The 26,977-nt window shown below is 37.9% G+C and overlaps 1 protein-coding gene across 4 annotated transcripts in view; it reads left to right on the plus strand.

Annotated features, from left to right (window-relative positions):
• The window catches only part of QSER1 (glutamine and serine rich 1), a 62,639-nt gene extending 36,015 nt beyond the window's left edge, over positions 1 to 26,624 (plus strand). For 3 of the 4 annotated variants that reach the window (XM_079789312.1, XM_079789313.1, XM_079789315.1), the window contains 6 exons: positions 778 to 992; positions 10,948 to 11,085; positions 14,992 to 15,089; positions 20,063 to 20,215; positions 21,217 to 21,312; positions 22,820 to 26,623. In XM_079789312.1, the coding sequence (XP_079645438.1) occupies positions 778 to 992; positions 10,948 to 11,085; positions 14,992 to 15,089; positions 20,063 to 20,215; positions 21,217 to 21,312; positions 22,820 to 22,960 (841 nt within the window). In that variant the 3' untranslated portion in view covers positions 22,961 to 26,623. Of the gene's footprint in view, positions 1 to 777; positions 993 to 10,947; positions 11,086 to 14,991; positions 15,090 to 20,062; positions 20,216 to 21,216; positions 21,313 to 22,819 lie in introns of all 4 variants that reach the window. The other variant, XM_079789314.1, reaches the window with a different exon arrangement.
• The last annotated feature ends 353 nt before the right edge of the window (positions 26,625 to 26,977 follow it).

Consider the following 26,977-nt stretch of genomic DNA (forward strand, 5'->3'; position numbering starts at 1 on the left):
TGACCATAATCGAACCTAGGACCCTTCAGTCCACAGGCTGTTGCTCTATCCACTGAACAAAACTGGCTTGGGCTATAGCAGATCTTCTTAACTGGCTCCAGGACAGATGCAGTTGGGTCTTCACATCAAAACCTGCACCACATGTGAGAGTTTTTTTATGTTCACAGCTAGATGTGGCTTTGAAGGGTTTATCATGTATTACTTCCCAAAGCCCACTATCATCTCCTATACAGCCTCATATTTGGGGAAATGAGGTCATAAAGGGAGGGGGTAGTGAAGAGAGAGAAATAGGGACTGAATTAATAGTCCCTTAGTGCCCTGGCCGGTTTGGCTCAGTGGATAGAGCGTCGACCTGCGGACTGAAGGGTCCCAGGTTCGATTCCGGTCAAGGGCATGTACCTTGGTTGCGGGCACATCCCCAGTAGAGAGTGTGCAGGAGGCAGCTGATTGATGTTTCTCTCCCATCAATGTTTCTGACTCTCTATCCCTCTCCCTTCCTCTCTGTAAAAAATCAATAAAAATACATTTTTTAAAAAATAGTCCCTTAGTAACTGAATATTGAATGTCAGTAGTTAAAGAATGCATTTCAAGAGAATTTGGGGGATTCATCATTGGAGAGGTATAGGACTTGGACTTTATTTTGGAGCTATTGTTGAGGCAGTTAAAGGTTTCTTCTCCAAAGTTTCTCTCTTTTGGTTTTGTTTTTTCTTTTGGTCTAATTTATTTTAATTTGACAAGATTTCAGTGTGTTAATGAAGTTTGTTTATAACATTACAGAACTGTTCAGGCGAAGCCTAGTAATAGCAGTAAAACTTCTGATCCTCCAACACCCAAAACTACGACTACAAAAGCCTCTTCCATGAAACCCAAAGGTAAACAGCTAAAAGTAAAGGCTGAGCCACCACCAAAGAAACGGAAGAAATGGAAAGAAGAATTTTCATCATCCCAGTCTGACTCATCTCCTGAGGTCCATTCTAGTAGTAATGATGAGGGTGAGTTCTCCATGATATGAGTACCTTAATTACTTTATATTTTCTACATAAATGGGGAGAAGCAATGATGTAGAAGATTCAATATTTATTATCTTTAGGGGGTTTAGCTACCTAATTAGACTTTTATAAAAATAAATTCACTTTCCCTGAGCAGTTTGCCCACACATACCATATAGCCTTGTGAAGTAGAAAAAGCAATGAACTGAAGAATACCTTAGTAATGCCAATTCTCAGATGATTTACTAATAATCCTCTAGTTCTAAATTTTTGAGTTTGTGTTTATGCTAGAAGAGTAAAATAAGCCTAAGCAGCAACTCTGAAACTCTATATAGTTTTAAATATATATTTATTTATTTATTTATTTATTTATTTATTTATTTATTTAATGAATATATATATATATTCATATTCATATACATGGAATGTTTATCAATTATATAATGCATACTACTATACTATCCTATCTAATAAAGAGGGAATATGCAAATTTTCCATCACACTGTCACAAGATGGCGGTGTCCACAGCAGGGGCAGGGAGCGGGCTCGATGGGCTGCCTTCACCCAGAACTGCTGACCCCCGCCTACCACCCGCCGCCTCCCCACTTGCCCCAGCCTCCCTGCCACTCGCCTCGCCCGGCAGTCCATCCGCAGTCTGCGGGGCCCTAGGCAGGCAGTGCCCAGCGGAGTCCGTGCTGAGGTGGGTAAGGCAGGTGTGTGGGCTGCGGCAGTCCCTGCAGCGTGGGGACGGACTAATTTCAGGTGACTTGCCCACAGCTTCCGGGTGTCGCTGGGCTGGGCTCGGGGTGGGGAGGGTTAGAGTGAGGTGGGTGGGGGCAAAGCCTCACTGCAGGCCGTCGGCGGGGATGCGGGCTGAGGTTTAGTGCCAGAGATGGGGAGGGGCGTGGCCTACAGAGGGCGTTGTCCGTCTGGGAGTCCCCTAGCGGCAGGGCACCACCAGGAGGTGCGGGGCAGGTCCAGGCAGGTGGAGAAGGTGCCCAGGAGCCCAGCATGGGACCGGCTGGACCCGCCTGTGACAGATGTGTTTGGTGGAATTTTATGGTCACCCTGCACTTCACTTAGTATTTTCAAAACTGGCGTGATGCACCCAAGCAGGAGTCCTGTACGGTAGGGAGTGTACGTTAGGAGTGGCAGCGAGAGGAAGCCTGGGGCGCAGGGGGTCATGGAAGCGGGCCCCAAAGACTGACCGCCTGCCTGGGTAGGAGGACGGGCTGAGGTGAGAAGATCTGTGGACAGGAAGGAGTAGGGAGCAGGCAGCAAGCATGTCTCACACAAATCCCAGTCGCTTTGTGGTAATTGCCATGACTGGAGTAGTGTGTAAACCCTGGAGAGAAATGTATAGGTCATTTTGGCTTTTATCTCTTAAAAACGGGATTTTTAAACTGCAGCTCCGTTTAACATACTAAAGTAAGGCCCCGTATTTCTTATGAAGTGATGTGACCTAACATGGCAGTCATGTCAGGATTAATGATATATCACTTAAATTGATACCATGTAGTTAAAAAATAGGACTTTGTCTAAGTCAACTGGTAAATTCCTATTTAAAATTCCCTATATGAAAATAAAAACAGAGGAACTGTTGCCTTTCTGGAAAGATGTACATATCCTTTTGGAAAATGAATTAAGAAATAGCTTTGCTTTAATTGTCATGATACTCTTATGACAATTTTCTGACTTTTCTGGGAGGGGTCTATAGTTACAATTTTGGTCACATTTTTAGATTAATGCGATTCTTCTCCCCCCCGCCCCCCAAGCCATATATTTCTGTTGTAACTATAAGATTGATCTAATTTTGCATTCTTATATATGCTAATATTTCTTTACAGGTGACTTTGGGGAGGGGCACAAAAGTCTTCTTTGAAGAGCTTTGTACAGTTACTGAAGGATGTCAGAAGCATTGTTGATTGATCTATTTGGTTTGACATTGAACTCTCAGAAAAACTATCAGACATTACTGAAAACATTGAATGCTGTTAGGTACCACCATGCTGCCAAGGCCAAGTTCCTTTGCATAATGTGTTGAACCGGCAGTCGGACATCCCCCAAGGGGTCCCAGATTGGAGAGTGCAGGCCGGACTGAGGGAGCCCCCCAACCCCCACCATGCACGAATTCCATGCAACAGGCCTCTAGTATATTATATACTACTAGAGGCCCATTGCACGAATCTTCGTGCAATGGGCCTTCCTTCCCCTGGCTGCCAGCACCGGTTTTCCTCCGGCACCCAGGACCCAGGCCTTCACTCTGACCACCGCCTTCAGTCTTCTCCGCTCCAGCCAGAGTGCCACTACTGTAGCTCCCTCCGCCCCTCGCCCTTCCCCTCATAGCAGGTGTCCTGCCCCACCGGCCGCTCCGCGCCTATGTATGCAAATTAACCCGCCATCTTTGTTGGGTTAATTTGCATACTCTTGATTGGCTGTAGTGTCACAGAGGTGCATCAATTTGCATATTTCTCTTTTGTTAGTGTAGATAATGCATACTGGCACCAGCCAACCAGTTGCCCATGGCTAAGTTAGGTAACCTCTCTGTACTTTACTTCTCTTGTATAACATGAAACAATTGAAATACATCAGCAGTTACCCATTTTATTTTACCTAAGAACCCTTGTACACTCTTAAAAACTGTTGGAGACACCAAAGAGCATTTATGTATGTTATACATAAATATTAAAAGACAGAACGGACATCATCCAGAGCCACAGGAAAGCTGGCTGAGTGGAAATTCTACAACTAGAAGAAAAGAAAAGCTCACGGAATATCAGAGGAGCAGCAAAGGGCTGAGGTATGGAGACACGCGCACAGAGAGGAAGGGCGGCTGAGTGCCTGTCGGGCTTTCTCTGGCAGGAGGGAGAAGGAAGCTCCCGATTGCACTGAACCCCAGTTCCGGGCAAGCCCCTGGGGACCCATGCTCTTGCAGGGGGAATCTGGACTGTGGAGCGGAAACTCAGGAGAGCTGTGAAAGGCAGAGGTCTAGAGGTGTGCGCGCAAGTGCACGAAGAGAGGACTGACTGCTGACTGTGCCGCTGGCTGGAGGGAACTGGAAGCTCCCCACTGCTCTGAACTCCAGTTTCAGGCGAGAATCTGGGAATCCAGATTCATTGGGGGAGAAACTGGACTGCCTGGCAGCGGGCGAAACTCGACGGCAGCTTTCTCTCAGAGGTGCTTGCAGCAAATACCAAGGGACACTGAGACCCAGGGGCCTCATAGGGAAGGGCTGATGGGAAGCCAAGACTGTCTGCTCAGCCCTGAGACTCCGCCCCATCCAAGCCTAGCACAGAGGCTTTTGCAATTTTGCAAGTCTGGTCCCATAAGGCTGTCTTCAGCACAGAAGTTCTCCCAGCGTAGACACTGCTGATCCTCACAGCCAGTTGGCCTGGAGGTCAGTTCCTCCCAGTGATACCAACAACAATCAAGACTTAACTACAACAAGGCTGTACACACAGTCCACAAAGGGGTGCACCAAGAGTGTCCATCTCAGGTAACTGGGGAGGCCAACCCACTGGGCCATATAGGACACCTGCACACAAAGCTACCCTACCAACTCATGGAAGCAGCGAAAATGCGGAGACAAAGAAACAGATCACAAACGGAGGAAAACAAACGACTAGATATAGAATTCAAAACCACGGTTATAAGGTTTTTCAAGAATTTCTTAGAAAAGGCCGATAAATTTAGCGAGACCCTCGAGGATATGAAAAAGGACCTACTAGAAATTAAACATACACTGACTGAAATAAAAAATATTATAGAGACCCAACAGCAGACTAGAGGATCACAAGAATCAAGTCAAAGATTTGAAAAACAAAGAAGCAAAAAACACTCAACTGGAAAAGCAAAAAGAAAAAAGAATCCAAAAAGTTGAAGATAGTGTAAGAAGCCTCTGGGACAACTTCAAGCATACCAACATCAGAATTATGGGGGTGCCAGAAGAAGAGAGAAAGCAAGATACTGAAAACCTATTTGAAGAAATAATGACTGAAAACTTCCCCTACCTGGTGAAAGAAATAGACTTACAAGTCCAGGAAGCGCACAGAACCCCAAACAAAAGGAATCCAAAGAGGACCACACCAAGATACATCATAATTAAAATGCCAAGAGCAAAAGACAAAGAGAATATTAAAAGCTGCAAGAGAAAAACAGTTAATTACCTACAAGGGAGCACCCATACGATTGTCAGTTAATTTCTCAACAGAAACTATGCAGGCCAGACGGGAGTGGCAAGAAATATTCAAATTGATGAATAGCAAGAACCTACAACCAAGATTACTCTACCCGGCAAAGTTATCATTCAGAATTGAAGGTCAGATAAAGAGCTTCACAGGTAAGAAAAAGCTAAAGGAGTTCATCACCACCAAACCAGTATTATATGAAATGCTGAAAGGTATTCTTTAAGAAGAGGAAGAAGGAAAAAGTATAGATAAAAATTATGAGCACCAAATACATACCTATCAACAAGTGAACCTAAAAATCAAGTGAATTAAATATCTGAGGAATAGAATAAACTGGTGAATATAATAGAATCAGGGGCATAGAAAGGGAGTGGACTGATAATTCTCAGGGGGAAAGGGGTATGAGGGTTGCAGGAAGAGACTGGGCAAAAATCATACACCTATGGATGAGGACAGTGCGGGGGAGGTAAGGGCACAGGGTGGGGTGGGAACCAGGTGGAGGGGAGCTATGGGGGGGAAAAAGAGAAACAATTGTAATAATCTGAACAATAAAGATTTATTAAATAAATAAAAAAATGTCAGTACACATTTCATTAGCCATCCAACTTATTGTATAATTACGATAGGCAAGAAATTTCAAATGGTTCAGTAGTCTAGAGCAGAGGTAGCAAACTCTGGACAGTGAGCCAAATAGGATCTGCAACCTATTCTATAAGGAACGTTTTATTGGCATACTGTTTCATTTGCATATTTCATAACGTTGCTTTCCAACCACAGATTTAAGTAGTTATTACAGAGAGCATATGACCATTAAAGCTTCAATATTCACCATCTGGCCCTTTACAGAAAAGGTTTGCTGATCCTTCTAGATTAGAGCATAAAGTTGAAGGTAGGAAGGAAAAGATGAAAGGTTGATGGAACACCATGTATGCCATGCTAAAGCTAAAAACTTGGGATCCTGTAAACAAAGGAGAGTCCTTGGAGGGATTTAAGTAGGAAACAACATGAGAACTTTGAAATTGAATTACAAAACATCATATTTTAGGTATAAATTGAAAATCTGAACCTAAGTTGTGGCAGCAGGGATGCAGGGAAGAGAGGAGACACATTTGAGAAATTTAGTTTGTAATCTTGGCAGAACTTGAATGATGAAATGGAGCGGGGGGTACTGTTTGATGTCCAGAATGATTTCTGACATAACAAGTATCATTGCTTGGGAGCTAATCTTTGAGATTATTTGAATTGAAATAGAATCATCATAAAAATTCTCAGTGCAAAAGTTGACTTAAAATGTACTGTTTTTAAAAGCTACTTAGTAATGGTTGTTTAGAAGTGTGCATATCCGAATTTAAAAAGGAACTCGGTGCTTTGAGTGTGTATGGAAGGCATACATAATTTTTGCAGTTAGCATTCCTACTTACTTTTTTGTTGTTGTTAATGCTCCCCCAGGGACATTTTTTCCATTGATTTTTTTTTTTTTTTAAGAGAGAGAGTGAATTGGAGGGAGAGGGGAAGTGGGAGAGATAAAGAAACATTGATGTGAGAGAGACACATTGATTGGTTGCCTCCTGCACTCTCCCGGCTGGGGTGGTGATCTGACACATTCTAACCACTTAGCAACACTGGCCAGGCCTACTTTTTAGAATACAGAGGTTTGGGTTCTGATCATACACTAAATTTGCCAAAAGACAATCACAACAAAATTTTTCTTTCATTGAGTAACCACTAGGTGTCACTTAAAGTTAGGCAAACATTTTTAGTACTACTTAAAAAGAAGGCAAATATATGTAGTTAGTCCTCATCTGAGGATATTTTCCCATTGACTTTTTTTTTTAGAGAGAAGGTGTAAGGGAGGGGGAGAGACAGAGAGAAACGTTGATGTGAGAGACACATCTATTGGTTGCCTCCCGCCCCAACCAGGGATCGAGCCTGGGGAACCTGCAACCCAGGTACATGCCCTTGACCGATAATTCAAGACCCTTCAGTCTGTGGGGCAACACTAACCACTGAGTCAAACTGGCCAGGGCAAGAAGGCAAATATTAATAATAAATGTAAATTTACAGACTTAAGGTTTCCAACCTATTTATTTCAAAGCTTCTTAATAACCTTTAGATATAGTGAGGATTCCAAAATACTTAGGTTTTATATTTACCAAATATCAGTTAAAACAAATTTTAAAAATATTTCTTTAAAATAAACCAATTAAATATTAACAAGATTTTTAACAACTGTATTTTCCTAAGTTAACAGTATTTAGAAGAGTAGCATTTTCATATTTCCTTCTACATTGTTTGTTATTATATACTAGTGGCCCTGCACACGGGTAGCTGGCCACCCTGCCCACCGCTGCTGTAGCTCTCTGCTGCTCGGAGCTCACTGCCCCGCCCTCCTGTAGCTCTCCACCGCTCATAGCTTGTTGTCCCACCCTCCTGGTGATCTGTTGTTACTTGTCTCGGAATAATGACCATTTGCATATTACCTCTTTATTATATAGGATTATTTTGGTTAAAGTATATGAAGAAAGCTCAGCCTTACATAGATAAGTAGTTGGAAGAGGGAGGAGTATTTTAATTACCTTTTCAGATAATTATGGATATTTTTATTTGTTACTCAAGGAAATTTTTTATTTGATAAACTTGAGAAGTAGTAGTTTCTTCAACTTTTCATTCCTGTTATATTAAGATCTATTGGTTCATCTTACTTTTTTAATGTATCTTTCATCCATGAATGATTTTATAACTTTAATTGGTCATGTGAAGATGCTTATTTGCTCAATGATGTACATATTCTATTTCATTTTCATCATATTTTAAAAAGTTTTGGTAAAGTAGAACAAAACTTGCTATTTTAACAATTTTTAAGTATACAAATCAGTAGCATTAATTATATTCACATTATTATGCAACTATCACAACTATTTCCAAAACTTGCATCACCCCAAACAGACGATTTGTAACTATAAGCATTAACTCCCCTTCCCTCAGCTGCTGGTAATCTCTAATCTACTTTCTGTTTGCATGAATTTGCCTATTCTAAATATCTCATATAAGTGTATCTGGCTTATTCATTTAGCATAATGTTTTCAAGGTTCATCCATATTATAGCATGTATTGGAACTTCATTCCTTTTTATGGTCCAATACTATCCCATTGTAAGTTTATCTACTGTATATACATTTTGCTTATTTTTTTAATCTCTTTTTTTTGTTTTACATTCTTTTTTTTTCTATTTTTTTAATCTCTTGATAGACACTTGGATTGTTTCCCTCTCTGCATGAACATTGGCATACAAATATCTGTTTGTGTCCTTGTTTTCCATTCTTTGGAGTATATACCTAGGAGTGGAATTGCTGAGTCATGTGACAATTGTATGTTTAGTTTTTTGAGAAATCGCCAAGCTGTTTTTCACTATAGTTGCCCCATTTTACATTCCTACCAGCAGTGTATGGGGGGGTTCCAATTTCTTCACATCCTTACCAACAATTGTTATTTATAGTGGTACCTCACTGTGGTTTTGATTTCTATTTTCCTAACCTCTAATTGTGTTTAGCATCTTTTTATGTACTTGCCATTTGCTTATTTATGCAGAAATATCTATTCAGATCCTTTGAACATTTTTAAATTGGGTCATTTTTCCTTTTGTTTTTGAGTTGTGGGTGTTTTTTATGTAGATATTTAACACTTATCAGATATATGATTTATAAACATTTTCTTCCAATTTATAGGTTGACATTTCGCTTTTTTTTATTACTGATTTCAGAGAGGAAGGGAGAGAGAAAAACATCAATGATGAGAGGGAATCATTGATTGGCTGCATCCTGCACGTTGGATCCAGCCCGAAACCCAGGCATGTGCCCTTGACCAGATCAAACCTGGGACCCTTCGGTCTGCAGGGCAACACTATCCACTGAGCCAAACTGGATAGGGCAACATTTCATTTTTTAAATAATGTCCTTTAATGCACAAAAGTTTGAAATTCTAATGAAGCCGCCCTGGCCGGCTTGGCTCAGTGGATAGAGCATTGGACTGCGGACTGAAGGGTCCCAGGTTCAATTCCAGCCAAGGGCACATGCCTGGGTTGCGGGCTCGATCCCCAGTACGGGGCATGCAGGAGGAGGCCAACCAGTGATTCTCTCACATCAGTGATGTTTCTCTCTCTCCTTCTCCCTTCCTCTCTGAAATCAATAAAGAAATATTAAAAAAAAAAAAAAGAAATTCTAATGAAGCCAAATTTTTTTTAATTGCTCCTGCTTTCAGTGTTATATTTAGAATCCATTACCAAATCCCAGGTCATGAATATTCCTATATTTTCTTAACAGTTTTATGGTTTTACCTCTTACATTATGTCATTTTTATAGTATCAAAAATAACATTTATTAATACCACCTCTGTTCTCATTGATGAAGTCTTTAAGTATTGGGACAGTGGTAGATATAATTTTTCCAGAATTCTAATTTTTACTTGAAACCTCAAATTTTATTATTGGCAATAAATACCATTAGTTGTTTTCCTTGAAGTGATAGATTTACTTCATTACATTTTTTTTAATCCTCACTCTATGATGTTTTTCCATTGATTTTTAGAGAGAGTGGGAGGAAGAGGGAGAGACAGAGAGAAACACCGATGTGAGAGAGACACATCAATTGGTTGCCACCTGCAACCGAGGTAACATGTCCTTGACCAGAATCGAGTCCACAGGCTAACGCTCTATCCACTGAACCAAACCGGCTAAAGCCACCGCATTGATTTTTAACCTTTTGCACTCGGATGTCGAGTGTGACTCGACACGGTTAGCATCGGTAGCAGCTCGTATGTATTTGAAATATAAAAAAATCCAAATAAATAAGTTTGTATGAAAAGAAACTCCAGTTTTTTATTCTACTGCCACACTTTGTAAAATCTGGGGTATTTAAAAAATTAAATCCCGAGTAGAATAAAGGAATCGAGAAAAAAGCAAGCGAGTGCAAAGGGTTAAGAAAATGTCTGCTGCATACTCAAGTCTGAATAGGCATGCTGTGTCTGTCAGTCATTCTTTTAGATAAAAATGGTGTCCCACTTTAGCTGGTGTGGCTCAGTTGATTGGGCGTCATCCCATGCACCAGGAGGTTGCTGGTTCTATTCCTGATCAGAGCATATGTCAGGATTATGGGCTCTATCCCCAGTAGGAGTCATGCAGGAGGCAGCCAATTAATGTTGCACTCTCACATTGATGTTTATCTCTCCTTCCCCCTTCCGCTTCCCCTCTCTCTAAAAATCAATACACTATTCTTTTTTTAATAATGGTGTCCCAAAGGGAAAACGTGTCTATTTTATGACTCAAACAGTTATATAGATGATCTTCCTGGAGATAACCATCACACTTCATAGCAGAAGCTATGTACTTCTGTCTGTGGTAGGGCCCAGGGAGAAGAAATAGATTCTGATGAGCCTGGACTGGTGTTGGGCTTCAGAGTCACCTAGGAACCTTTTATAAAGTATAATTAAGCTTCATTGCAACTTCCATCCCTTGTCAAAAGATCATGTTTTAATAAGTCTAGCAATCTGTGCGGGGGTTTTTGTTTTGCTTTAAAAGCTCTCCAATGATTGAGCTGCAAACCAGCTTTCAAATTCTCTCACCTGGATGTTTTTAAAAGCAGAGTGGGAGAACCATTTTAATTTGAGAAATTTTATCTACAACCTTTCATCTCTTTATACAGTCTTGTTACAGAGAAACCTGTTTTTTAAAGTTGTCAGGAAAGAATATTTAATGTTTCATCTTTTCTCCCTCCCAGAATTTGATCCTCCAGCTCCCTTTGTCACTCGTTTTTTGAACACAAGAGCAATGAAGGAAACCTTTAAGAGTTACATGGAATTGCTTGTTAGCATTGCTTTGGACCCTGACACAATGCAAGCCTTAGAGAAGAGCAATGGTACAGTCTGCTAAGTAGTACTCTTTTGGTAGTACTTTATGGATCTATTTTATTCTTGTCTTTTAGTTATGTGTTTAATATATGGTTTTTGTAACATACCTATACTTTGTTAACAAATCAATGATATGATACATAGCCCATGGACACAGACAATAGTGTGGTGAAGGCCTGGGAGGGGCAGTTACAGGGTGGGAGGAGGTCAATGAGAAAGAAAGGGGGAGGACATCTGTAATACTTTCAACAATAAAGATAAATTTAAAAATAATAATTATTAAAAATAATAATTATTAATTGAAAAAAACAAATCCATGATATGTATTTGTTGTGTAAACTGGTAATATCTTTTCATGACTTTTCTGAATATTTGAACAACTTTATATTGGATGCACTTTTATTGATTTCTACTCATGGTAAAATTATGTAACTAACCAATAGTTTCTTTCAACTGTAGAATCTTTATCATCCTCATAATATTTCATGTATATCATGAAAGATCCAGATACCAATAATAATTGGAAAGATGAATCAGATAATGATATAAAAATTAAAACTGTATACTTGTGTCCAGTCAAAGATACATCACAGAGTAATTATTTTCTAATCTATTAGTAATAAAACTGTATATGCATTGGGTTACATTCATTAATATTTCTTTATACTTTTTCTTTAGTAATTTTTTATTATAATAAAATAGGGATAAAATTGATATATGAAATAAACTTGTAATTCACATAGCTAATGTTGCTCACTAATATTTAGCCTTCAGCTACTTTAGTTTTACCAGGGACAACTAAAAGAAGGAATGAGCCCTGCTGGTGTGACTCAGTGGTTGAGCATCAACCCATGAACCAGGAGGTCATGGTTCAATTCCTGGTCAGGGCACATGCCCAGATTGTGGGCTGGATCTCCAGTGTTGGGTGTGTGGAGGCAGTCAAAGATTCTCTCTCATCATTGATGTTTCTATCTCTCTCTCCTCCCTTCCTCTCTCTGAAAGCAATACTTTTTTTTTTTAAGAAGGAATGAAAGGATTAATTAGTTTTCATTACCCTTATATCAAAATGAACTGAACGGTATAAGATTAAAAGATAATCAGATATTTCAACACTAATGCCTAATAATATATATTGTTTTATTATTTCCACATACTTTGCCACGCTATTCCATTTCAATCCCAGAAGAACCTGGACATCCATTTTGGTGGATAAAGACAGTGAGGCTCAGGTTAAGTGACTTGCCTAAGGGCCCACAACGTGCAAGTAGCAAAGGATTAAGACAGTGTTCGGCAAACCGTGGCTCTCGAGCCACATGCGGCTCTTTGGCCCCTTGAGTGTGGCTCTTCCACAAAATACCACGTGCGGGCGCGCACGTACAGTGCGATTGAAACTTCATGGCCCATGCGCAGAAGTCGGTTTTCGGCCTGGGCGAGTCTATTTTGAAGAAGTGGTTCTAAAGCCGAGCCACACTCAAGGGGCCAAAGAGCTGCATGTGGCTCTCGAGCCTCCGTTTGCCGACCACTGGATTAAGATCAAAGGTATTCTAATTTCTGGTCCATTGCTTTTTGACCATCTGATATAATAATCTGTACATCATTTTAGAGTCAGAGATTGAAAGGTTCAAAAAGATTAAATGTATTTCCTAAAGTTAACAAGTTAGTGGTAGGTGAACCATGATTAAAACCCCATAGTTACACTAGCTGGTTTGGCTCATTGGATAAACTGTCAGCCCATGGACTGAAGGGTCCTGGGTTCCATTGCGGTCAAGGTCATGTACCTTGGTTGCAGGCTCAATCCCTGAGGGAGGCAACCAATCAATGTGTGTCTCTCACATAGATGTTTCTCTTTTTCCTCCCCCCCCCCCCCTCCCCCTGCCACCTTCTACTCTAAAAATCAATGGAAAAATATCCTTGGGTGGGACTAACAACAAAAAAACCGTAATTTCTGGGTTGGTATTTTTGCCATTAAATGTTTTTCTCTCTCAAAACTTCTTGCATCATAAAAATACACATCTCTTAGCAGTGGTCATTTCTCAACAGTTGTATTTTAAATGATTTTTTAATATTGCTTATTTTCTTATTTTTCTCCATTTAATATGAGGGGGAAAGATTTTAATGGTTATATTTAAAAATTATTCACAAATACGTAAAACTTGTTTTTGTTTAATGTAATTCTCATAGTATTTGAATAGAATTAATCACTACTAGAAAGATAAAAGAAAACTATCAGGTGTGTTATAGTGTGACCTTAAAAAGTGTTCCTCACTAAGGACTTTTTCTTTAATTAGAGGAAGTGTTCTTTCACTGGTCACTGTGCTTGTGTTTGTATTTTAAATATATAAAGAGTGGTTTTATTCATCTCTGAAATTAGAAACTAGATCCTGAGGATTATATATACGTTTTCAGAAAGGTCATTAAAGATGACAAAACATCATCGTCTAGCCTTGTCCCAGTGGCTTAGTTGGCTGGAGCATTATCCTGTACACCTAAAGATTGCAGGTTCGATCCCCAGTTGGGGCAGTAAAGGAGGCATCTGATCTATGTTTCTCTCTCACATTGATGTTTCTCCCTCTCTCTTCCTCTCTCTAAAAAAAAAAATCAATAAAAACATGTCTTCAGATGAGGATTAGAAAGAAAAAGAAATAATCTAATAACCTAAAATATTTAATACACCAAAAGTAATTAAACTTATATTCTGAAGGTGCTTTTCTTAAAAGACCTTAACATTTTAGAGGGGTGGAGAAGAAAGCAAAATGTTTTCGGTAGGAATCCTTGTTATACTTTTACTCTCTCCTTTTTTAAAATAACTATGTTGACTCTTCTCTTGTGTTTTAAAACTGGATTTCAATCATTTTTCTTCCCCTACTTTTTTTTAAGTTAACTAATTATTTTAATCCTCACCTGAGGACATGCTTTTTTATTGATTGAGAGGGTGGTGAAGGGAGAGAGAGAGAAAGAGAAACATTAATGGTTGCCTCTTTCACATGCTCTAACTGGGGATTGAACCCATAACCCTCTGGTATACAGGATGACACTACAACCAACCAAACAATCAAGACAGGGCCTTTCCCTACTTTTTCTTTGCCCCAAACTACAGTGAATTAAGAATATCATACTCAGTATTTTAGAAAATTTTATAATCCTATATAATAAAAGCCCAATATGCTAAGCAGCTGGTCAGTTGGCCATTCAACCAATCAAAGTATAATATGCTAATGATATGCTAAGGCCGCTCAACTGCTCATTATGATGTGCACTGACCACCAGGGGGCAGACGCTCCAACCGGTAGGTTAGCTTGCTGCTGGGGTCCAGCAGATGGGAACTGAGCAAGATGGGCCAGACACACCCTGGAGCCCTCCCACAGTCCCTCCTCCAGCTGGCCAACCTCCCACGTTCCTTCCCAGCCCTGATCATGCACCGGTGGGTCCATCGCCTGGCCTGTGCTCTCTCAAATCCAGGACCCCTCAGGATGCCAGAGAGCCGGTTTCGGCCCAATCCCGCAGGCCAGGCCGAGGGGCCCCACTGGTGCAGGGTCTCTAGTGTTACATAAATTTCCAATAATTATAATACTATTATTGTTCAGATGGTAAATGAGGTCTGGAGAAATCAGACAGCTTGCCTACTTGTCAAATCACTGCTATCAATCAATTCTGGTGGCAGAGAAGTGTAAAACCTAGGACTTTTAATCCTTTCATACTAGGATCATGCTTTTTTCTCACTTGGCTATTGTAAACCTATTTTTCAAGTTAGCTTTTGTTCAGAAAACTTCATGTCCTAATTTTCAAAAGCATTACATTATATAAGCCAATTAATTTAATGTCTTGATATATTAATGATTTGAAAAAAGTTGGATTTTAACAGGTTTTTGTGTTGATAGTTTATCCTGTTATAATAAATTTTTATCTTGTTTTAGATGAGCTACTTTTGCCTCATATGAAAAAAATAGATAGCATGCTGAATGATAACCGAAAGAGACTTCTTTTGAATCTTCATTTGGATCAATCATTCAAGGTATTTTCTTCAGATGATTTATTAGCAACTCAGTGTGAATCGTAGTCTTAAATACAATAGGAAGGAAATTTATGACAGTCATTTTCCATTTTATATAATTTCCTTACCCAATAAAAATTTGATTTTTATTCATTGAGTCTTTAGCTTGTCTTTATTATTAAGCATATTTTTTTAAAGAAATTCTTTATTGTTGAAAATATTACATATGTCTCCTTTTTCCCCCCATTGACCTCTCCCAGCCTGCTCCCACCCCCCAGTACAGGCCCTCATCCCCTATTGTGTGTGTCCATTGGTTATGCTTACATGCATGCATATAAATTCTTTGGTTGATCTCTTACCCCCCGACACCCTCCCCTACCTTCCCTCTGAGGTTTGACGGTCTGTTTGATCCTTCTATATCTCTGGATCTATTTTTGTTCATCAGTTTATGTTGCTCATTATATTCCTATTAAAACATATTCTTAATGTTAATTGTTTGCTTTTCTTTGCTTAAATTAATTTTTAGGCTTATATATTTATCTAGTATTCCTTCTATAAAATAATTCCCAAATGTTTTAAAAATACTTCCTTTAAACTGACACTGTATACCAATCTTTTTTACTTTTAAACTTTTTCAAATTTTTCACATTTCATCTATAGTTAGAATTAGCATTTTCTTAGCATGGTCATCAAAATTCCCTTTACTTGCCTTATTTAGCCAATATCTGAGGAAAATTAATCCTCACATAATGTTAGGAAATATTTCTAATTATATCTGTTAATATATCTTGCCACTGTAAGTTGTTTTTAGTGTTATCAGAAATATAAAGCAACAATAAGTTAATCTAAACTCAGAAAATTTATCACAGAAGCTACCTAGTTGTCAAAAACTCTCCAGCTCTTCTCATTCAGAGTATAACATAGAACATCTAAAAGCATTTGAGTCTATCTTCAGAGAATTTTTTTTGCATATTTGTATGGCTTTGCTTTTTATTAAGTTTATTTTTTATAGAAGTTTCACAGCAAAATTGAGTTTCCATATGCCCCACCCCCCACGCACACATGAACAACCTCCCCAGTTATCAACATCTCCTACCAGAATGATACATTTCTTATTATTGATGAACCTACATTGACATATCATTATAACCCAAACTCCATAGTTGACATTATGATGTTGCCCATTTTATGGGTTTGGATGTGTATCCACTATTATAGTTTCATATAGAGTAGTTTCACTGCCCTAAAAATCCTCTGTGCTCTGTCAAGTCACCTCTCCCCCCATCCTCTGGCAACCACTGATATTTTTACTCTCTTTTTACCTTTTCCAGAATGTCATATTGTTGAAGCCATATAGTACATAGCCTTTTAAGATTGGCTTCTTGCATTTAGTAATATGCATTTAAGGTACTACCATGTCTTTTCATAACTTAATAGTTCATTTCTATTTACCACTGAATAATATTCCATTGTCTGAATGTACCAGTTTGTTCACCTACTGAATGATATCTTGGTTGCTTCCTAATCCTGGCAATTATCAATAAAGCTACTATATACATCCATGTGCAGATTTTTGTGTGGACTTCAATTTTCAATTTCTTTAGGTAATTTGTATAGCTTTTTCACATCACTGTTTTATCTGAACTCCACATAAAAGTGAAAATTTGTTTTATTTTAGCTAGGTGAAAATTAAGGCTCTGACACTGAGTTCAAAATTAATTGACACTAAACTCTACCAGTAGTCCTATATTCTTCACTGACATGTACTTGTAGGGAAAAAATGTCAGAAGCTGGTAAGAAGCTCATTACTAAGAATTTGGTCTACTGACTCCTAGTCAAGTATTTTCCACTTAACTGTTCTTCAAGTGAAATATACTTTGGGAAATACCATGTTTTTAGAAACAAGAGAATATTCTTAGATGTGTGTTTTCTAAAGATTTATTAAATCTTAATAGTGATCAGTTTTGGCTAACCATGTTTTAAATATCAAACCAGTTCTCTAATAACTTGCATTAAAATAAAGCTACCACTTGGAATTTAATAGATTTAGTAGATATTTAAAGCTTATGTAATAGTTTATGATAAACAAGTGAAAAATTAGCTTTGATATTCTTATTTTCACAGAAAAAAACAAAATTTTTAATTTTTGAAATTAGTTAATTTTGATAATTTTCATTTATAACAATTTGCATTTCTAAGCTATAATTCACAAACAGTACTAAAATTTAGAATGATTTGATATAAAATATTACAAACAGATTATAAAATATTTTCTGTTCTTTAGACATAATTAACACTACTTCCCATGATGATCCTGGTAATTTTAGGAATCCTAAAGGCTTTTGAAGTTAATGATCTATTTTCCTCTGAATCCTATTTACTTCCAGTCATCTTTAGCATCTTGCGCTTATTAGAAAGAACAATAAGTTTTCTCCTTTCATCTCCACACTGACCTAGTCATTGTTCCCAAATGTAAAATCCATTTATTTTTTATTTTTTGGTCTTTAAATTCCATTTGTTATAAAGAGTAATTCAAGCCTGGGCATATTTTATAAGGAAAACACCAAAGTATATAATAGCACAAATAATCTAAGAAAATGAAGCTAGAAATTAGTGATAGCTCACTCTGGTAGGAAATAGTAAAAATTCTATTGTGTCTATTAAATGAAACTTAGTTCCCTCCTACACTTACATATAAAAACATTAGGTTGTCTGTTTAAAAATGCGTTTTGGGGTCACAATACCAGGTGTTTGGGAACTCACATGGGGTTTGAAAAGAGTGGCCTTGAAGGTTGTGACTGTTTATAAAACAGTTGAGTTTATCAAATGAGAAGTACAATCTATATACATAAAAGCCTAAGTGACCATTAAGATGGAACCGAACAACCAATGCTATGACGTGCACTGACCACCAGGGGGCAGATGCTCAATGCAGGAGCTGCTCCCTGATGGTCCGTGTGCTCCCACAGCCAATCTCCTGCGGCTAGCCAACCTCCCGCAGTACCTCCTGGTCAGCTGGCCAGGCCAAGGGACCCCACCCATGTATGAATTTGTGCACCGGGCCTCTAGTTTGTATAATAAATATACTGGGGGAAATAAAGATAATGTGAACACTTGAACCCTTTTAGTATCAAAATGTGAAACAATACTATTAGTTCAATTTTTAAAAACTATTCAAACTAGTTAAATTTAGCTACAAATATTCAATTATTTTTTAAAATATATTTTTATTGATTTCAGAGAGGAAGGGAGAGGGAGAGAGCACTAGAAATATCAATGATGAGAGAGAATCATTGATCGGCTGTCTCCTGCACACCCCACACTGGGGATTGAACCTGTACCCTGGGCATGTGCCGTAACTGGGAATCGAACCCTGGCCTCCTGATTCATAGGTCGATGCTTAACCACTGAGCCCACTGCGGCCAGGCTTCAATTATTGTTTGTAGCTTTTCATGTCAGGATGATTTGCCAAGTAGGTAAGGGCATAAATATGCCAGTGACTTAAAGAATGGACTAGAATTGGTTCTGCCACATGGCCACTAAATTATCAGTGATAACTATTATATCGTTGTGGTCAGAAAACTCATCAAACTCTGTTTTACACTCGTATATCACAACTGCGTTTCCTATAGTCAAAAGAAGCAAGAGAAATAGTAAAGCCAGAGGAACATTACAACGCTTATTTCTCTCCCATGATCCAGGACTTGACCAAGTTTCAGAGTGTTAACAGTGGTTCAATTGGTAGAGCTTTGAAGAAACTTATGACAATGTTTTTACTTTAAGATGGTGTAAAATATATATGAATTCAGTAGAAGCTATACTTCAAGTTTTGAATTTTGACCTTTTCTTGGGCTACAATATGTGGTATGATACTCTCTTGTAATGCCGGGCAGCAGCAGGGACCCACAAATTCCACTTAGCCTCGTGATCACAAGATTAAACAACAATGCTCTCTGTAGTGTAGTGGTAAATGCATTTTCAACTTACAATATTTTCAACTTAGCATGGGTTTATCAGAATATAACCCCATTATAAATGAAAAGCATTTGTATATGTCCCTCTTTCCCCTACATTGAAGCCAGAAAGGCATTGCAAAGAACTTTCTGCCTCATTCAGGAGTTCCCACAGTGTCATGTGCTGTTGCTTAAAAGCATGTCATAAGGTTGACCCAGATTCAAGGAATGGGGAAATAGAATCTACATTTTTTTCATTGGGGTATAATTGCATACAACATTATATTAGTTTAATGTGTATAGCAATGATTCAACATTTGTCTATACTGCAAAATGATCACAATAAATATAGTTCAGATTCCCATCCTTTTTTAAAAAATATATATTTTTATTGATTTCAGAGAGGAAGGGAGAGGGAGAGAGAGATAGAAACATCAATGATGAGAGAACTATTGATCGGCTGCCTCCTGTACGTCCCCCACTGGGGATCGAGCCCGCAACCCGGGCATGTGCCCTTGACCGGAATAGAACGCGGGACCCCTCAGTCCACAGGCCAATGCTCTAGCCACTAAGCCAGTGGTCGGCAAACTCATTAGTCAACAGAGCCAAATAACAGTACAACGATTGAAATTTCTTTTGAGAGCCAAATTTTTTAAACTTCTTCTAACGCCACTTCTTCAAAATAGACTCGCCCAGGCCGTGGTATTTTGTGGAAGAGCCACTCTCAAGGGGCCAAAGAGCCGCATGTGGCTCGCGAGCCGCAGTTTGACGACCACAGCACTAAGCCAAACTGGCTAGGGCAAGTTAAGATTCCCATCTTGATGGGAGGAGCTGCAAAGAATTTGGCCATGTTTTAACACTCCATGTATGTATGTATTTGAATATTACATATACCACACCCAATCAGTGTTCCCACATAAAGATTTGTGTGTATATGTACATGTATGTAAACGTTTCTTTTTTTAAAAATAAATTTGAGTAGCTGTAAGTAGTATAAATTAGTTTTCTTCTGATGTCAATTATTTTTGCTTTATTTTAAAGAATGCTTTGGAACGTTTTCCTGAACTAACAATAATTACCCGAGACTCTAAAGCAAAAAGTGGGGGGTCTGCTGTTTCTAAAATCAAAATGAATGGCAAAGCTTATAATAAGAAAACTCTAAGGACCTCTAAAACAACCATTAAATCTGCACAAGTAAGTGTATATTGATTGATGTTATACCTCTCCTAGTTGTTAATATAATTCTAATTAAAACATTGAGGCAAGCAAATATTTTACTATATTGTTGTTAAATTTGAATTATTTTCAGGTAGGAATGAGCCGCTCTGGCCTAAAGAGCAGGGATTCAGTCTTATTCTTTGTTTCTCTCATTACCTAGCACAGTATCTGGCATATAGTAAGTGCTCAAAAAATTTTTAAATAGCCTAGTAAGCAAGGAAACATACCATGCTTGTATGTATATTTTATAGTTTTTTTTTTGTCATTGGATACAAATGCATACAGATAAATGAGCATGCACACCTTTAATAAGATTCAATGTTGACCACATATCTGCAACTGTTAAAATTGATTCATTTTCAAGCATGGTCTAAATTAATGCCCATTCAGAAAAAGAAATGATAGATTCATTCATGCTTTCAATAAATTTTTTTTTAGTGCTTGTAGTGTGCAAAATACAGTTCTAAGTACTGAGAATACAACAGTGAAAAAGGGTCAAAATTTCCTGCCCCCATTTAATTTATATTGGGGGTGGTGTATGTAATAAATAGATATCCATGTTTTAGTTAGGCTAAAAAAGAAGTTATAGAAATATATGTTATACATGGAGGAAAACATGGGAAATATATAACATTTTGTTAACCTTGTTTATCTCTGAACCAAGAAATTATAGGATTCTTTTACTTTATAAATCATCTTATATGTTCACTGTTTAAACTTTTCTATAATGGTTAAATATTTTGAAATAGTGTATATTTATGTTCAGGAAAAAAGTGAAGGTTTAAAAATACAATTTAAATTCTTATTTTGAATAAGCCTCTTATTAATAACAGCTTATTAATATGAGCTAATACCTAGCCATACAAGTCACTTTTAATATATCCTTTGAAACTTTTGGTCTAGTATTTTTGTAAAAGTATTCTTAACTCAGATGCTCCATGAAATAAATATATCTCTAAACTGTTTTCTTGTTACAGGAGTTTGCTGTTGATCCAGAGAAAATACAACTATATTCTTTGTATCATTCACTCCATCATTATAAATATCATGTTTATCTGATATGTAAAGATGAGGTAATTATTTTTTCATTTATTTAAAAAAGAAATGTATGTTTTTCCAAGCTTTAAGGAGACTGTAGCTATAGTATTTTTAATGTGTTAAAGAGAATTGCTTAAAAATGTATGTCTCTATATTCTCCTGTAAATAATGACTAGAAGATTGCTCCTAGCCTCCCTGTTATGTGTTGTGCTCAGATTAATCTGAGGCTCACCGCCTCTCAAAGGAGCTATAAGTGGTAATGTTATAGAGAAATGGGGTTTTGTTCCTTGGCATGAAGAAATGATAGTTAAAATTTAATTGTAGCTTTTGAGTATCATAATTTAAGTTGCTTAGAAATTATATATGACAATAGTACCACTTTGTGGATGGGATATAAGGATTAATTCCCACGGGTTTAAAATGTAGATGGTACTTTCAGGTGTTTTTTTTGTTTTTGTTTTTTAATTTAAAAGGGTTAAGTTTATTCACAGTTACATGTAATGTATTTTATAATGGTCTGGTTTCGAAAGATGTTCTAAATCTAACCTCTGTTTAGCAAAGGAGAAAGTAAAGGTGGTCATGAAAAATAGGTTGACTATTTTTACAGTATCTTAAAGGAAGAATTGACCTCAAATTTTGTCATTCTGCTTTTAACACAACTGAAAGGAATTTAAAAAGTTTGAACCACTTTTCCTGACCTTCTTCCTTGTTCCCGTGGAGCCAAAAATGATAGGATTAGACTTCATTCAAATGTATATGAAATAATTATTCTCCGTGGAAGGGTTTTTCAAAAAAAAAATCAGTACTTATAGGTGAATTAATAAATCCTCTTTCAGGATGTAGAAATAGTAAGTCCTTATGAAGATCTTATAAAGTGACTAGAGGCCCAGTGCATGAATTCCTTTGGCCGGGCCCCAGTTGCGGTGGATTGGGGCTGGGCCTCTCGGGAGGAGGAGACAGCGGAAGGTTGGCTGGCTGGCCTGCCCCAATCGGGGTCTGATCAGGGACGGGCTGGCTGAGGGGAGGAGCTGTGGGCAATTGGCATGCAGGCCCTGCCCCCAATTGGGGTGGAGGGGCTGATTGGGGGTCAGCGGCCAGGGAAGGGGTCATGGGAGGTTGGCCAGCCAGCCCCATCCCTGATTGGTGTAGAGGGGTGATCGGGGGCGGGGCAGGCCAATCAGGGTGGTGGGGGCCCACCGGGGGTGGGGCCAGCCAGGGAGAGAGGCCGTGGGTGGCCAGCCCCGCCCCCTATTGGGGTGAAGGGGCGATCAGGGGCAGGGCTGGATGGATGGAAGGGCCATGGGGGGGTTGGCCAGCCGCCTCGCCCCCAATCTGGGTGGGAGAGGCCCATCAGGGGTGGGGCCGGCTGGGGGAGGGGCCGAGAGAGGTTGGCCGGCTGGCCCCATCCCCTGATGGGGCCGGTTAGCTGGCCGAAGTGGGTGTCATAGCAACTGGTCCTTCCAGTCCTTTCGGCGGTCCGGTCGCTGGCTTTTTATATATATAGATAAATATAAGCTAATGTGGCAATTCTCTTTATTTTAGATCTCTTCTGTGCAGAAGAAAAATGAAGATTTAGGACAAGAAGAAATTGTTCAACTTTGTATGAAAAATGTAAAATGGGTAGAAGACCTATTTGAAAAATTTGGAGAACTTCTAAATCATGTACAGCAGAAATGCTCCTAACATTTCCAGAAATTTTTTGTCTATTTTGTAGCACTAATGAAATGGTGGAGGGAGTGATCAAAGTGGGTCTAGAGCCTTGGCTAATCAAATGTCAAGCAGTGGTCTCCTGCAGGCACACCTGCTCTAGCCATAGAACTTGCTTGCATCCTGACCTCTGCTGAAGGACAGTGGTGCTGCCAAGGAAGTCAGTCCTTCGAAAATGGACCTACATCCCACCACATTTTTATCCTAATGAATGATCTTTCTATTTTATAAACCATTTGGTAACTGAGTTTTATTTTCAGAAATGTTTTTTGACAAATGATGAAGCATGCACTAAATATAATTTTTCTTTATTGTTAGATAACACTTAAGTAGCTTGATTGTTTTTTTCCTGACTCTGACTAAACACCAGAATGAAAGAAAGGTGGCAGAAATCATATGTTTGTATTCATGTCTGGCCACAAAACAGAAAGTATTATACATGTGTAAACAGATCTGGTGTGCTATGACATTCTGTATGAGAATATCAATTTAAAATATAAAATTCAGAAACTGCATTCTGCTTTACAAACTCCTTTTACTCTTAACATATTCAGGAAACTGGATGTGGAATTGGTGCAATTCTATGACTGCTTTTTGTGTCAAATTATATTGTGATGAAAAAAAAACAATGACATACTATTTTCCTTATCTTGAAGAAAAGAATTTTCTTTTATACTGTTTTTTTCCTTTGGAAAAAATTTCAATTGTACAATTTATTTCACTAATAGTTGTATTTTTCACAAGGAAAATGTTGTGATTATAATTGTTTGATGTATCTGTACTACACTTCATTTTCAGTAAATCTTATTTAGTTATATATTGAATTTCAATTGTGAATTCTATCTTGAGGTAACCTTTTTTGTTTATACAGATTTGCTTCAGTGTTTTCCAGAATATGCATTCAGTACTAGAATTAGTTTAGCTTTATAATGGGGTTGTGTTAGACACTGCTGTAATTTTCTGATTCATGAAAATAAATTTCTTACTAAACTAGCATTTGATTAACTGATTTGTTGAAACAAAAATTAACCACATTATACATTTTACAGAGTGAAATTTATAATTAGACTACATGCATGCAGTGTTAAACACAGCTCACCTGACTCTGAGAACTGGAAGTGGTAGAGCTCTCCTTTTGGTGCCTTTCCAACCTTATACATGCTATGTAGCTAATTTGTCAATTTGTCAAGTACTTTAGCTGAGAGACAGTGAATGTATTAGGTTCAACATGACCTTGTGTTTTTTGTGTTTGCCAACAGGATGCCTTATTTGTTTGAGAAAAAGATTTAATAGTGTCCTTCTAAATGATCTCCTTTTTTAGGATTCTAAAGAAGTTGTTAATCATCATACTTTTGTTTATTTTACCACCATTTAGTGCCTTAAGTCCTATCAAGAAAGCAGTGTTTACTGCTCAATGCCCAAATAAGAGGTGCTTATGTAGCTATTGCTATTGTCTTCATTTTGAGTTAACAGGCTAACTTCTTATAATTAAAAACCTAAGTAAACTGGCCAAGAATTGAAGGTAACATGTAACTTGATTTGAGAATAAAACATTGTAGCATTGAGTGAAAAATGAGTATTTGAGTTAACGTTACATATTTATTTCTGATGGTTATCTTTAAAGCAATAATACTTAATTCAACAATCTTTGTACCTGCCATTAGACAAGATACTCAATATCAAAGTTTCTCTCAAGGGTTAAATGTTTCATTTCTGAAAGTTTTATAAAAACAACACCGGTTTAGGCAGCTTATTTTGAAAATAAAAATAACCTAGATTCATTTTGATAGTTCAAATAAGAGACTATCCGCAAGTGAAAGCATCATAAAATTAATTTTGTTATATAGAAAAGTAGGAAGCAGCCATATCTCTTTCTGGTACTGACTCTGGACAGAATTGGTTTCTTTCATTTCAAAGTATAGAGTAGGAAACTACATCTCCTAATGTAGTGTTTAAGTATACATCTTTACTCCCCCAGCTTTCTTGCCTGAATCACTGATGATTTATATTTTTTTAGAAGCTGTGTTGCATTTAGGTAACTTGAAGTACATGTTTGAAATCACTAGCCACATTTTCTTCATAAGGCCCATGGAAAACAGATGTTTCCTATAGAAAATCACCCATTTTCTTTTCAACTGCAGTTACCCTCAAACTGTTTGCAGTTGTATTCATTTTAATAAAACAAGTGTTTTCAATAACATCAGAGGCCAACTCTATAATACGGCCTGGAGGAGATCCCCTTGTTTTGTACCATTTTTTTCCTCATGTAATTCATATTACATGAGATTACATCAAACTTGGACCTTAGGGGAAAGTGGGACAATTATTATGGGACATAAGTCCTTTAAGAAGCTGAATAAAGATCTAGCTGGGTAGCATTCACATTCCTTGCCAGGGAGTTTAAAATTTATAATAGAGAAAAAATAACTTTAGGTTGTAGATTGAGTTAAAGAGGGTAAAGCACATGTTGCCACAACCTAGGAAAACATGTTTAAGAAAGATCTGATTTTTTTTACCTACAGATATCTGGAAACAATTTAATATAAAAAATCATATGTTGGTGTTTATTTATAGTGCAGATTAGTGGTTGGGGAAGTGGCCTAGAAAACAGTATGATGGAAAATACCTTAAAATTTTAAATGGCTTAGAAAATGTTCAGATTACCTTCAAATTTCTGAAATTTAAAAATGAAAATTATAAATGACTCATACATTACTACTATTTTCAAAGCGTTCCTCACATTTTTTAGTCTCACTTTCCTTTTACTATACATACTTATTTTCATTAGAGCAGCTATTTTCCAATCTATGACTTTGGAGATATACCAATGTAGCAGCAGGGTTATTAAATCAGCTTTGGGTCCCAAAAGTTTCTTCAGCTGTACAAGTTGTGAATTTTATTGTATTTGTAGAATACAGTTTTTGTTTTAAACTGTAGTTTCATTTGTTGCTCAATAATGTATTTTAAGTAGAGTGAAATATCCCAGGATAACTGCTTCTGCGTCAGTTGCATTTTACACACAAACTGCACAAATGAACAATGTACACTACTGGTTGTACATTAACTTCCATGTGCAACTTTTAGCATCTGTGTTCTCAAATGCATGTTTTTGTAAACCCCTTTTTTTTATAAGTGGCAATAATTGAAGTTAAGGATACAAAGAAACCTGCATTTGCAATCCAGAGTTTTAAGCGGTCCATAATACAATGTATGGAAATGTGAAAAGACAATTTTGTATATTTGTTTGTTACTAACTCAGATCATTAAAATGAAAACAATTTTTTAAACAACAAAATCAGAATGTTTTGGGATTTGGTCTATTTTTTAATATTTGAAAACAGGTATTGTATTATACAAAAGCATCATCATGTTACAGATTTCTCATACAACACGTATCATGTAGAGTCCTAAACAAAGTTATTAGGTACTAGTAGCCCTGCGCACAAATCCATGCGCCAGTAGCTCTCTGCGGGGCCTGGCCGCTCTGTGCCTGCTGCCCAGGGGCTCTCCGAGGCACAGAGGCCCATCTGCGGCTGATGCGGAATGTTTGCCTCATCGCCACGGCGACGAAGCAAGCATTCCGCCAGGCCACTCACAGTGCCTGCTCTCAGCAGCCGCCCCCCGCCCCCCCCAGGACTGGAGGACTCAGGCGGGGCTGAGAGGACTGGGTGCCGCCATCTTGTGGCTATGGGCACCACCATCTTTGTGACAGAGTGACAGTTAATTTGAATATTACCCTTTTATTAGATAGTATAGGTGGTATATGATCCACCCATGATTTTCTAAAATTAAGTTGATATTGATTAATTATATACTACCTCAGCTGACAATATCAGAAAATAACTGGGTTTGTGTTAAGGTAGAACTCCTTTAGCCCTTTTCTACCTATAAAGGTATATGAATCCATTAATTCACCTAATTTTTTATTTGAAAATAAAGCAAAGATAAAAGTAACTGCTACCCTCACAATATTTCTTTATCTCTATTAAAAGG

The sequence above is a fragment of the Cnephaeus nilssonii genome (genome assembly GCF_951640355.1).
Source record: "Cnephaeus nilssonii genome assembly, chromosome: 13".
NCBI lineage: Eukaryota > Metazoa > Chordata > Mammalia > Chiroptera > Vespertilionidae > Cnephaeus > Cnephaeus nilssonii.